The 13,973-nt window shown below is 52.3% G+C and overlaps 1 protein-coding gene across 1 annotated transcript in view; it reads right to left on the bottom strand.

Annotated features, from left to right (window-relative positions):
- Positions 1-822: 822 nt before the first annotated feature.
- PLXNA4 (plexin A4) overlaps positions 823-13,973 on the bottom strand; it is a 632,199-nt gene continuing 619,048 nt past the window's right edge. Inside the window, exons 31-32 of the mRNA XM_054015834.1 lie at positions 5,427-5,577; positions 823-2,792 (exon numbers count right to left, since the gene is read on the bottom strand). Coding sequence (XP_053871809.1) covers positions 2,697-2,792; positions 5,427-5,577 — 247 coding nt within the window. The 3' untranslated portion in view covers positions 823-2,696. The remainder of the gene's footprint in view (positions 2,793-5,426; positions 5,578-13,973) is intronic.

Raw genomic sequence — 13,973 nt, 5'->3', positions numbered from 1 at the left:
TCTCTGAGGTGTTCAAGTTTTTCTTTGACAAATTAAAAAAAAAGTTGAAAAATTCTGTACCGGCAAAAAATTAAAACAACGAAAACCCTGCAACTCTAAACAGAATCAGGACATGTCTCTTCTTTCTCTCTTTTTTTTTTTTTTTAACTTCTCTAGCTGTGCAAAATCACACATGTTTCCTTCAATACCTCTTTTATATATATATAATGTCGCCTTCCCTCCCTTCACATGTGCAAAGAAAATCCATCTCTGGGCAGCACACCTGGCTGCCGGTCACTCATCTCTCTGAAACCAGCTTTTTATCCTTAGATCCGACCAGCCTGCTGAGTAAAAGTCATGGGAATAGGGTCTGTATTTATCATTTGTGGCACTTGGTCAAAACCTTTGGTTTCTTTCATTTTTAATGTATTGTTTTAAAAAAGCCATTTTTGTGTGTGTCCTTATCACTGGCTCTTTCCACTCCACTGCCATAACCATCTGATCAGGGACACACTGCAACCTAACCAAATTATTAAAACCGTGACGTTGCCAACCCAAACCAAAACGTCCCCAGCACTCAGTCCTCTAGCAAGTGTTGAAATGTCCATAAGGTGCGTGACAAGTCGATCAGTTGACCAACGTAAAGGAAAGCAAGCACAACGAAAAGAAATCACACACACACACAATGCCTGGGATTTAAAAACCAAAATGTGTCCCTAAGCTTTGCTGTTTGAATATCAATCTTGCAACAGCCTCCTTACTACTGTTGAACCATCGTTCATTAGCCATGGTAGAAAGCACTGCCTATGTATTTAAGTGTGTGGATGAATGAAATCACCTTGATAACTAATTCTTTTCCCCACCCTGCCCACCCTTCAATCCACGGGCAATACCCTGTCACACAGTGCTTTTGCTTTGATAGCAAGATATATGAACCAGACCGGATCTGACCCTCACCTCCCCATCACACTCAACAGATGTCCTCTTCCCTGCATCCTCCAAAGCCCATTCTCTGTGGATGGAAGCAGCTGGCTGCAGGTGGCTCCAGTCCACTCCTGTGCATGTTCTTAGCAAGCATTCTTGTTTTCCTTGAGGGATGGGTGCAAACCCATCGCCTCCTTCCATCCTCGCTCAGTATTGTGCCAAATTTGAGGTTTTCTGGTTTGTGCTCTGGAGCCGGTGTCTCCGCCACGCTGAGCTGAGATGGTATCAAAGTGAGCAGTTTGTGATCATACAAAACGAGGAGAGGACTGGGGTTCGTTACAAGATGGCTTGGACCTCGGAGATGCAGCTGTTCTGGGGGAGTGGAGTGGACAAGCATCATCTCACATCCATGCCCATTCCGAGACGACCGTGACCTCGGGAGGGAGGGGAGGCAAATGAGTGCTGGCACCGGGGACGGGAGGAGCAGGGATATAGTTTGCAGGCACCAGCTGTGCTTTGAAAACGAGTCAATTGTTGGGGAGGGAGATGGGAGTGGGAAATGAGGAATGTCTGGGGACAGGAAAGGAGAGCAAGGGGGAGAAAGGTGGCTCGGTGTTGCCGAAAAACAGTCACTTAGTTTGGAATATTAAAGAAGAAAACTTTGCACTGTTTTTAAGAAAAAAGCCCAATAGGTGTGAGGTCACTTACCCCCCAGCAGCGAGGTCACTTCCTCCTAGGAGCAGCCTGAGAGGAAGTTATTGACTATTGTCCCACAGACCTACCCTCACGTTTTGCAGCAAACACCCCACATCATTCAACAAAAACCATCTTGTTCCAGCTCAGAAAGAGAAACAAACAAAAATCCTGTGGTAGAACTTATCCATTTCCTGGGCCGTCATGATTTTCAAGGCCAGAATGATGTGTGGCTCCTTGTGGCTTGTCTTCTCTGGGACATGGTTGGAAACAGGGTGCTATACACCGCCAGGAGGACACGATTACCACCAATAGGGTACAACTAGGCAGAGAGCATTTTGTTGCAGTTATACGGTCGACAGGACACACCGGGAAAGACTGGGAGGGACACAGATCTGTTTTAAAAATAATAATAAACGTACGAAAAACGGGGCGGTGGGCAAGGTGAGGCCCCACCTTCCCCCCATCCCTGGAGAACGGCTCACATTGCTGTTCACCCAGATAGTTAGTGTCCCCAGTTCCACGACAGTCCTGCTCCAATTTTAACCAGGTCCCTGGGGCTTCCCGGAACTGCCTTGAATTCCCGCCTGTGGGATTGAGGTTGATCAAAGGCGCTGTAACGGCTCTGCTGGAGAAGGATCCAGGTTCACTCCTGCCCCCGTTGGGACCCCTGGAGGCAGGCCAAACAAGCGGAGTAGCTTCCCCTTGGCAAGACTCTAATAATACTGAGTTTGTTTCCACGGCCGCTCCGGGGCTATGGGCCCAGGAGGGCAATTAAAGCAGCATGGCAGAGGGCCACCGTCCAGTTTCTCATCTGGATACAGCTGATATGGTCTTTCTAGGGCGAGGGAGGAAGGGGAAGCGGTGAACAAGAGAGCTCCAACTGAATGTCTCGATGTCCCCCAAAGCTGAGATTCCTCCACCACCACTTTCTGGGAATCCTGGGGCCTGGTCTATAGGTTTGGAGAGAGGCGAGAGAGGAAGAGAGAGAGAGCGCTGATCAGGTGACTCTGCTTACACTTGCACTTGGTAAAGATGGTGATCTTGACTGAGGCACGGCTTGGTTTTTCCCTCCCAGGGCTCCCCTGGCAGGCCAGTTCTCAGCTGTCTATGCTCATGAGGGTTATGACTTGTTCAAGTTTGTAGGCGAGTTTCTGTTTCCCGGCCTGGTCGTCTTGATCAAGGGCTCCGAGAATCTGCAAAGGAGAGATGGCGTCATTCATTACGAGCAGGCCCACGTCCTGTCTCAGGAACGAGGGCCAGGCGGTCTGTAAATGGGATGTGGGGGGTGGGGGGGGCAGGCTGTCTGTAAATGGGATGGGGGGATTGGGTGGGCCAGGCGGTCTGTAAATGGGATGGGGGATTGGGTGGGCCAGGCGGTCTGTAAATGGGATGGGGGATTGGGGGGTCCAGGCTGTCTGTAAATGGGATGGGGGGATTGGGTGGGCCAGGCGGTCTGTAAATGGGATGGGGGGGATTGGGTGGGCCAGGCAGTCTGAAAATGGGATGGGGGATTGGGGGGGCCAGGCTGTCTGTAAATGGGATGGGGGGAGTGGTGGGCCACGCGGTCTATAAATGGGATGGGGGAATTGGGGGGGGGGGCAGGCTGTCTGTAAATGGGATGGGGGGAGTGGTGGGCCACGCGGTCTGTAAATGAGTAGTTCCAGTACTTACTCCATTGAGTAAGGGCTGAAGGGTTGGGCTGTAGATCCCAAGTGAAAATGCTGTTAGCCATTTAGAGTCCCAGTCCTCAGTGGGATACGTTATGACAGCACTGCCCCACAAAGCACGCCTGGCCTCTCTCTGCTCAAGAGAAGCCGGCAGGACTTGGAGATGCATGGGCAGAGCCGGGTGAGAGCCCTGGCCTATAACAGCAGGGAGCTGAAGGCAGGGCTGGCTCCAGGCACCAGCCGAGCAAGCTCGTGCTTGGGGCGGCAGATTCCAAGGGGCGATATTCCATCTCATCCTTTTTTGTTTTGTTTTGTTTTGCGCTTCACCGCTTTGTCCTCCCCTGCAGGTTTTTTCTTTTTGGTTTGCCGCTCCCGCCACCCTGTATAGGGCGCAGGAGGGGAGCGCCCTGCAGCAAGCCCGGCAGGGCAGCCCGCGTCCTTCCCTGCCTGCCGACCGGAGCGGTGCGGAGCCCTCCCGGCAGGCGGCACAGCGAGCGCCCCGCTTAAGGAAGCCCTGGCCGCCCCCCTTCTCTCTCTCCCCCCCTGCTAGGCGGGGTGTGCACTCCGCTGCCCGGGGTCTGCAGGGTCGGAAGTCCCCCTGCACCCAAGCTCCCGCCGCCCCGCAGGTATTTTTTTTTATTTTGTTTTTTCTTTCCTTTGCTGCTCCGGCCGGCCAGCCAGTTTGTTCCCCGCCCCCCCTTGCTGCTCCGGCTGGGGACAGGTTTGTTTCCCCCCCCCTTCACCGCTCTGGCCGGCGGGTTTGTTCTCTACCCCTCTCTTTGCCGCTCCGGCCAGGGGCAGGTTTGTTTCCCCCCCCACACTTTGCCGCTCCGGCCGGAGGCAGGTTTGTTTTCCTCCTCCCCTCCCCCCCCCCCCCCTTTGCTGCCCCGGCCGGGCGTTTTTTGCTTGGGGCGGCAAAAAAGCCAGAGCCGGCCCTGGCTGCAGGCTAGGGCTAAGAAGCACTGTCAGAGCGAGGTGGTGGTGCCAGACGCTGGCACAGCAGCTATTACTGAAGGTCAGGACGGAGATGCATTGGGGACTCAGGACTGAAGTCACAAGGGATGCTGCAGAGATGTCCCTCGGACTGATTTTGCAGGGAATGCTGCTGAGTACGGTGCATCGGCAGAGCTGTTTGAGGGCTTAGCACTGAAAGGGCGGCAGGGGAAGAGAGAGCTGCGCCGGCAGAGCTGTTAGGAAACCGAATGAGCAAAGAGCAGGGGAGGTGGGCTGCAGGTTTGGCTAGAAGTGGCCGAGTGAAGCAGTCTGGGGGCACTGCATTCCAATGGCAGAGTTGTGATGCATGGGGTGGGGGAGTAGTTTGCAGAGGGCCTGCTGGCCTAGCCAGTGCAGTTAGCCCCTGTCAAACACCAGGTCCGCTCACAAACAGAGCCCTGCGCGGATACAGATTTATATCCGCGGATGCGGGTATACGCGGAAATTAATTTGTATCTGCGCAGGGCTCTGCTCACAAACTCTCAGAGAATAGAGAGCCCTCTCCCCTGCTCGTCTCTGGCTGGATCTGACCGGGGAATGGCTTCTGTTTCTCTAGCGGCTTCAGAGAATTTGTTTCCCCTGCTAATCCCTCACCTTAGTGCTGGCAGATGTTGGCCATCCGCACCAGCGGTTAAGTCAGCTCTTTTTAATTAGATTGCAGAATTTCCTGCTTGCCTGGTATAGCTCATGAAACGCAGGCGGCTGTAACTAACCCCCCTTCCCGGCCCAAACTCCCCTCAGCCCCGTTTTGCACCGTGCTCAGTTGGGCAGCCTGAGTTTATCTGAGCTGAAAGCAGCTTCCTTTTGTCTCTGCACCCAGGGACTCCGGTGTGGTGCCGATGGATATTCAGTTGCATGCGATGCAGAGACGAGACGGGGCTCCGGGTGCTCTATGGGATATAGAACAGGAAGCAAACACTGGGAAGTAGACCTGAAGGGCCCAATTCATCCCTGGTGTCACTCCACAGCGAGGCCAGGCTGAGAGTGAAATAACAAGGCAGGACAGCGGGGCGGGTGGGAAGCCTGCGCAGCCCAGTTGCTGCTCTCCGACCCTTACCCGCAGAAGCCCTCTGTTGAAAACAAACCGGATGGGCACCGGTGGCCGATGGGATTTCTGGCCTGGCCGGCCCGTGCTCTCAGGCACGCCCCACTTCCCCTCTCGCTCACCTCCTCGCTGTACTTGCCCACGTAGGAATAGATCTCGGAGAGCGCGCTCATGGTGTTAAACTCGTTCATGTGCATGCGAGACTGCTCCGCCAGGTAGGCGTTCATGTCCTGGTCGCTGATCGCTGGCATTTTGCCGATGTCCGAGTAGTACCTGAGGAGGGAATGGAGAGAGCGACGGGTTTGCTTGGGGAACAGGCGTGGGTCTGGGCTGGCTGGGGCTAGATACCAGCTAACAACAGGCAGGTGGTATGGAAAAGTTATGTGTGTATTTGCACCATGGGAGCCGGGGCACTTCCTGGGTGTGAAAACACAACAGCCCTTGGAGGGGGTCAGCATCATTCGCCTCATGCGAGAGATGAGCAATCGGAGGCACAGAGAGGAAAAGGAATTTACCTAAGTGCCCCTAGGGAGTCAAAGGCAGAGCTTGGAAAAGAACCCAGATCTCCTGGTGCCCAGTCCTGGGCTTTCAGCACTGAACCACTCTCCCCAAGGTGGCATCACCTCCCCTAAGAATCCCAGGTAAATCTTCCCCCATAGCCACGAGAGCATAAGCAGCACCCTCTATCCCCCCATGATGTTGTGTTCCAAGGGCAGATCTTCAGAGGCACCGATCTGGGCATGCTCAACTGGCACCCACGCATCAGGGGTTGTTATTTCTGGCAGCACCCACAGTGCTCTCATCAGCCTCGGGACTTTGGAGATGGTAGGAGGACATCAGCTGGGGCCTTAGACAATGCTTAATGGTTCTGGGGATCACCTGTTTCCCCCTAGTGAGCTGGAACACGCAGTCCTGTTTGGTGACAGCACAACATGTAGAGGGCTCGTCCTGAGAACAGACGCTGCCAACCGCGGCCGGGCTGCAGCTTTCTTCTTTGGGGAACGCTGCGTCCTGCCCTCACTGTAAGGTGCTCGGCACGAGGAGTCGAACTGCACTGGCCAAAGCTGCCGCCCATCAGGCGGGTGAGCAGTGGCAGTGCCGGTTCAAGGAGAGCTGTGCAAAGCAGAAGAGCAGAGCTGGGTCCAACCCAAAACCCAGGCTCCAAACAGCGGCCAAGGTCAGCTCTGGAGCTCAGCTCTGGCCCAGTTCTGCTGAATCAGAACTACTGTCACGCACGACGTGGGATCAGGCCAGTGCTAAGTGCAGCATGGGGACTACGGAACCAGACTGCTGGCCAAGGGAATCAGGAGAACCCTATTGCTAGGAGCCGGGGATCTGCTGCTCTCATTATGAGCAGACAGCCCAAGCAACTGCATACGAGCCGCCCCACATGCCAGGATAAAAGGTGCCGGATACTGATTTAGTGCGGGACAGGCAATTTTCTATTTCAGTAAGGGACGTCCCTTGTAAAACGGGACTGTTGGCAATCCTATACCACACCCACATTGCCAACTGCACATATGCATGCCCCCAGATGCCCTTCACGGCCTGTACCCCCACGGGCACCCCTGCATGCATCTCCTCTCACCCCAATACCTCAACACTGACAACCCACAGTACACACAACCTATGCCAACTCCATTCACACCCTCACATGCATCCACAACCACGTCCACACTTACATACACACTCCAACCTTCCCAGCATGTCCCGCCCACAACCCCGCTGCACCAGGCGCCCCTCCCCACCAAAAATCCACCAGCGTCTCCCCTTATTTCCCCCCAGATCGGTCTTATAAACACATGTGCTGGCCCAGCGTAGCAGTGAGCTCCCTGTGCACCCAACCTGCTCATGGGGTGAAATCCCAGCCCCAATGGCAAAACTCCCACCGACGTCCACGGGGCCGGGATTTCACCGCTGGGATCTGGAGCTGCGGGGCTAGTGCTGCTGCTGCCGCACAGGGCTTTGCACACCGGGCTGTGTCCCTTTAAGGAAGTTGCTATTTTCGATGTCCTTCCTCCCCCGGGTACAGCAGGTCTTGGAGGACAAAGTTTGCAGAAGGCAATCAGTCACTGTCACTCGCAGCTGTGCTCTGCTGTCAACTGGTTAATTAGACACCATCATTTACATTTTTAATTTCGGCAATTTGACATTTTGGGCACAAAAAAACCCCTGTCGCCAACGGGATCCACAATTTTATAATTAGGAGGCAGAAAGGACAAGGAGCCAAACTAGCTGACAGGTGTCCTGTAAACAGCTCCAAGCCACCTGCTGAGCCACACGCCGCCTTCCGTGGCAGGGAAATTGGACACGGACGTGCTGTGTGAGAATCCCTCCACGAGGCAGGCCAGGGAGCGCTCCTGACAGCGCAGGGCGGACAGCCGAGTCGTCGCCCACGGAACGGGGCCCTGTTGCTCAGCGGGCAGGGGATGGCCAGAAGCTGCAGAGGGAACGTCCGGCATGTTGTAGTAGCTGATTGATCATTGATTGTGTATGCCGGCCCACATATACTGCTTACAGCACTGTGTGGCTCTGAGTTACTATCCCCACTTCACAGAGGGGCTGGGACAACTCCGAGCGCACAACGGAGCAAGGACTAGAAGCCAGGTGTCCTGACACTCAGCTCTGTGCATAGTCTACAGCTTCCAGATCAAGACTCTGGGAAGCCAGGGAGAGGACAGCGCAGTCTCCAAGACCCTTGGTCTTTTTGCTGAGGCTGCCAACAAGAGCACCAAATCAATGGCAACCGTGGTGCTGGTTTCTGTAACAGAAGCACCTGTCCGCTGGGAACTGGACTGAGAGCCAATCCGGAGCCTCCAGGTCTCCTGACTGACAGCTTTGTGCCCCACCCACTGGACTGTACTACCTCAAGTGGAAAGTGATCTTGGCGTGGTACTCGCCTGATGAGCCTTTGCAACCTGCCCTGCCACTCTGATAACTGGCTCCAGAGCCTGATAACACAAATGGGAAGAGTCCAGAGCGTCCCGCAACCTCCTCAGGAGCCAACTCTGCAGAACGGACTCCAGAAGAAACAGAAGAGCTCAGGGACTCAAACGCCTGCTGCCCATGGCGATGGCTAGTGGGCTCACTGAGAGCAGCTGGGAGGAAATGTCGCCTGGCAAGCACAAACCGCACACTCAGCCCACGCTCTCCTCACATTTACCGTTGCCCAGTCACTTAACCTCAGTACCCAGAAAGATAATGGAGCAAATAACTAAGCGATCAATCTGCAGACACCTAGAAGATAAGCAGGTGATAAGTAACAGTCAGCAGGGATTTGTCAAGAACAAATTGTGTCAAACCAACCTGAAAACTTTGACAGGGTAACAAGCCTTGCGCATGGGGGGAAGCGGTAGATGTGGTATATCTTGACTTTAGTATGGTTTTTGATACTGTCTCGCATGACCGTCTCATAAACAAACTAGGGAAATACAACCTAGATGGAGCTACTATAAGGTGGGTGCATAATTGGTTGGAAAACCGTTCCTAGAGAGCAGTTATCAGTAGTTCACAGTCATGCTGGAAGGGCATAATGAGTGGGGTCCCGCAGGGATCGGTTCTGGGTCTGGTTCTATTCAATATCTCCATCAATGATTTAGATAATGGCATAGAGAGTACACTTATAAAGTTTGTGGACAATACCAAGCTAGGAGGGGTTGCAAGTGTTTTGGAGGATAGGATTAAAATTCAAAATGGTCTGCACAAACTGAAGAAATGGTCTGAAGTAAATAGGATGAAATTCAATAAGGACAAATGCAAAGTACTCCACTTAGGAAGGGACAATCAGTTGCACACATACAAAATGGGAAATGACTGCCTAGGAAGGAGTACTGCAAAAGGAGATCAGGGGGGTCCTACTGGATCACAAGCTAAATATGAGTCAACAGTGCAAAACTGTTGCAAAAAAAGCAAACATCATTCGGCGAGGTATTAGCAGGAGTATTGTAAGCATGACACAATAAGTAATTCTGCACTGATTAGGCCTCAACTGGAGTATTGTGTCCAGTTCTGGGTGCCACATTTCAGGAAAGATGTGGACAAACTGGAGGAAATCCAGAGAAGAGCAATAAAAATGATTAAAGATCTAGAAAAGATGACCTATGAGGGAAGATTGAAAACAATGGGTTTGTTTAGTCTGGAGAAGAGAAGGCTGAGGGGGACATGATAATAGTTTTCAAGTACACAGAAGGTTGTTACAAAGAGAAGGGAGAAAATCTGTTCTCTTTAACCTCTGAGGATAGGACAAGAAGCAATGGCCTTAAATTGTAGCAACGGTGGTGTAGGTTGGACATTAGGAGAAACTTCCTGTCAGGGTGGTTAAGCACTGGAATAAATTGCCTAGGGAGGTTGTGGAATCTCCATCATTGGAGATTTTTAAGAGCAGGTTAGACAAACACCTGTCAGGGATAGTCTAGATAATACATAGTCCTGCCTTGAGTGCAGGTACTGGACTAGATGACCTCTTGAGGTCTCTTCCAGTCCTATGATTCTATGATACAGGGTCTCTGCTGCTCCTCCTCAGTGCTCCTGGGTTGCTCTCAAGAAGGGGGCTTTGGGGGCTAGGTAACCTCAGCAATGGTTCTGTTGGAGCATAATCCCATGTTCCTCTGAGTTAAAGCTTCCAGTTAAAGTGCCCAACTGGCTGCGAAATGAACATGTATTTTGGCACATGGAGGACTCCGTGGCTAAGTGCAGCCAGCGCAGATTGTGGGGAAGAGAGGTGGGGGATCAGAGCCCACAGTGCAATAACAACAAGGAGTCTGGTGGCACCTTAAAGACTAACAGATTTATTTGGGCATAAGCTTTTGTGGGTGAAAACCTCACTTCAGATGCATCTGAAGAAGTGAGGTTTTCACCCACGAAAGCTTATGCCCAAATAAATCTGTTAGTCTTTAAGGTGCCACCAGAATCCTTGTTGTTTTTGGAGATACAGACTAACACGGCTACCCCCTGATACTTGACACAGTGCAATGTGAGTGCATTGATTTATGGAACCGAAGAGTTGCCCGTGGAGAGAAGCCCTGTTCTTTATAAATATTCCATGGGCGCCCTCCCACTGGGCAAAATGAGAGAGCACTGGGATTACGTCCCATTCAACATCAATAAGGCCTTTGGTGAGAAGGCGCAGCACGCTATGTAAAGAGGTCCGGCTTGAGAACCAATCTGAACCTTCCCTTGCCCTCCAGTTAATAGTGTCATCAGAACGGTCGGCTGGGAGGAGAAATGTCGCCTGGCAAGCCCAAACCGCACACTCAGCCCAGGCTCTCCCCCACAAGCGTGGCTCCCTTACTTGTGGGAGCAGGGAAACACCCCACACGGGCTAGCGGCAGCTATTCCAGAGTGGAACAAGTCCCAGCCTTTGAGTGTGAAGCTTCGTTTCTGAGGGGCAGGGCTTTGAGGCAGGGATTCCTGGGTTCTGATCCCAGCTCTCATGCTATCTAACTTCGGGCAAATCACCTGGCCTCAGTTGGCCCTTCAGTAAAATGGGGACAGCAATGCTGTATCCAACTCACTGGGGAGTTGTGAGAATTCGCCGGTTAATGTTCAGCAGGGCCTTGAAGATGGAAAGTGCCATACAAATGCTAATGGTCAGATTGTGGTATTTCGCCACTTGCCTCAATAGGAGCCAGTGTGGAGCCATAGCATCCACTGGGGAGGGTTGCCTCAGCGAGGTGCAAGCCAAGGGACAGGCGTACTGAACAGGCTGTGATGCTCTGCAGGCCGGTGAGGCAGGAGAACTGGGTCGTGGCATGACTGGGATGCACTGATGGGGCACTTCCTGCACGCCCCCTCAGTGCAGGGATTGCATCCGTGGTCACAGATTGAGAACCCAGTACTCCCCTGGCCCTCAGCACCTCCCAGCCGGGCCTCATGGTATTTTAACATGGCCCTAGGCAATGTCCCCAGTAGGCCACGAGTGTCAACTGCTCCTCCTGTAGGCAGCGACCCCTCAGCACATGCCACTAAAAGGCTGTTGGCATAGATGGGCCCCTCTCCTCCCAGGCACAGGGCAGTAACAATGCTGCCCACAGGTGAGGCTCCCCAGGTGGAGGCGGTGTCTCCCACAGGCAGTCTCTGCTCCAGAGGGGCTGCCCCTCCACAAACAATGTCTCTCCTCACCACCAGGCAATCTTAGAAGAGTCCGTCCACACAAAGCTGCTCACCGTTGGCCCCTCACATTGAGTGGATCCAAGATGGCAGTTGGCCATGAGCAGCCTCCGCAGGACCTCACACAGCCCTGCACTTTGTCCCCCTACCATTTTTCCAGTGAATTGTAACCCTCTCCCAGGTGCCGAGTTGAGAGCTCTAGAGACTGATGCCCTCGGTGTGCGCAGAATGGGCTCTGCTGAGGCGGCCCAGGTGCAAGCTAACCCCACCCTGCTCCCTGTCAATGTGCCTCAAACCTAACCTGGAGGGAGCTGCAGTTCAGGCTCTAAGGTCCATTCCTTGACTTCCCCGCTGAGACTGCCAAGAAGGGGGCCTGTTGTTTAAATTGGTGGTGGTGCATTTTGAGAAGTGGACACTGAACCAACTACAAACTGGACCGAGAACCAGCAACAGGCCACTGTGCACCCAGCCCAATGCAACTGGAGCTGGTCGGGAATTTGTTGACGAAGCACTTGTCGGGCCATGCTTTAAGTAAGGTGAAAGGAGAAATACCCATGAAGAGGAGAAATATATTGTTGAGAAGAAATACATCGCTGAGGAGCCTAGTGCTTTTGGTGAAAAAATGTTGATTTGTCAAAACTGAAAAGCTTTGAATCCTGGGTTTCAATGAATCGCCCAACTTGAAAAAATGTTGAAAATTTTTTTTTTCCAAAATTGTCAAAATGTGCCATGTTGACACTTTCTAAATGAAAAATTCCAGTTCTCGGATTCAAAACTTTTTGTTTAGAAACGTCAGTTAATTAGACTAAAAAAGGGTTAGAAAAGATTGAAATCAAAACAAACGGTTTGAAATTCTCAAAATGAGACGTTTTGATTGACCCAAACAAATCTTTTTTCTGGTGTTTTAGAGTGTGAACATTTTCAAGACTTTGAAGTTTGGTCCTGATTCAAGACAGGGAAAAAATGTTAAACTCTCAAGAATATTTGAGGGACAAGAAAACAGTTTCCTGGCCAGCTCTAATCACACCAAGTGTACGTCTTCACTACCCGCCAGATTGGCGGGTAGTAATCAATCTATCCGGGATCAATTTATCGCGTCTCGTCTAGACGCGATAAATCGATCCCCGAACGCTCTCCCCATTGACTCCGGAACTCCACCAGACCGAGAGGCAGAAGCGGAGTCGACAGGGGAGCCGCGGCCATCGAGCTCGTGCCGTGAGTACCCGAGGTAAATCGATCTAAGATACGTTGACTTCAGCTACGCTATTCTTGTAGCTGAAATTGCGTATTTTAGATCGATCCCTCCATCCCCCCAGTGTAGACCATCCCCAATTTTCAGCCCCTGCTTCCCTGCCTGGGGCTTGTAGTGATGTCCTAGATTTTCAGTAGGGAGCTAATGGAGAGGAGCTTCTTGCAGGCTGCCTGTCTCACCATGTGAATCCCCCTCAGCCAGACTTCGTCCTCCTGCACTGTATACAGAGTGGCCTCTCTGCAGTGCTCGTGAAGTGCTTGGAAGCCAACAACTGTTTAGTGTTACAAGGACGTGTACCTGCTCCAGTAATTGTGTCACACCCCTTCCTGTGCTGCTGCCTTCCCCTTCACTTCTGTCTCTCTTCCACATCATAATCCAGGTGCTCTGTATAGCTGGGTGACAGCCCAACCAAGGTGGCACTTGAGTGGCACTCCAGATACCAAGCTCTAGTGCCTGCGATGGCGTGACAGTTCAGTTTACAGCGAGCCAGCTCCAGCAGCCTGCTAGGATTGGGAGCTCTGCGGCTCGAGTCTCCTCTGTTATTCCAGATCAGTCATCCTTGCAGAAAGGCGGGGACAGCAGAGAGGGGAGATTGGGAGGGGGAAGATGGCATCTCCTACAGCTCCAGTGCTGCCCATTTTATGTGTCTTTCCTTCTTCCCTCCGGTGGTTAGCGACCCATGTAGGTGGGGGCGACTGTGCTGCACAACGGAACGAGTTCAGCTCATGGGGGGTTGCCTGGGCACTTCCCAAACCCTCCTTTAGCACCAGTCATTCTCTGGGATTAATCAGAGATAAATCACCTTGCCCACTTGTCCCGCATCCAGCAACACTGCTGTGCAGAGTTCTCAGCTCAGTGCTACTGCCCTGGGGAGGGAGCTGTCCGCCTCCGAAGCTCAGACAGGACTCGGCTTGACAGAATTGGATGGGCTGTTTGTTTGTAATTGGGACGATTAATATTGATTTTTATTTCTGTGCGTTTTTTTTTTCTATTTGTAACTATGGTTGAGTTCAGGATCCTGACAAAAGAAAGAAAGGAGAGTAGCAGAATACGGACCCTGGACTTCAGAAAAGCAGACTTTGACTCCCTCAGGGAACTGATGGGCAGGATCCCCTGGGAAGCTAATATGAGGGGGAAAGGAGCCAAGGAGAACTGGCTGTATTTTAAAGAATCCTTATTGAGGGCGCAGGAACAAACCATCCCGATGTGCAGAAAGAATAGTAAATATGACAGGCAACCAGCTTGGCTTAACAGAGAAATCTTCGGTGAGCTTAAACACAAAAAGGAAGCTTACAAGAAGTGGAAACTT

Source organism: Malaclemys terrapin, chromosome 1 (genome assembly GCF_027887155.1).
Source record: "Malaclemys terrapin pileata isolate rMalTer1 chromosome 1, rMalTer1.hap1, whole genome shotgun sequence".
NCBI lineage: Eukaryota > Metazoa > Chordata > Testudines > Emydidae > Malaclemys > Malaclemys terrapin.
Note: the sequence above shows the minus strand (reverse complement) of the source record. Positions and strands in the feature narration are given on the sequence as shown.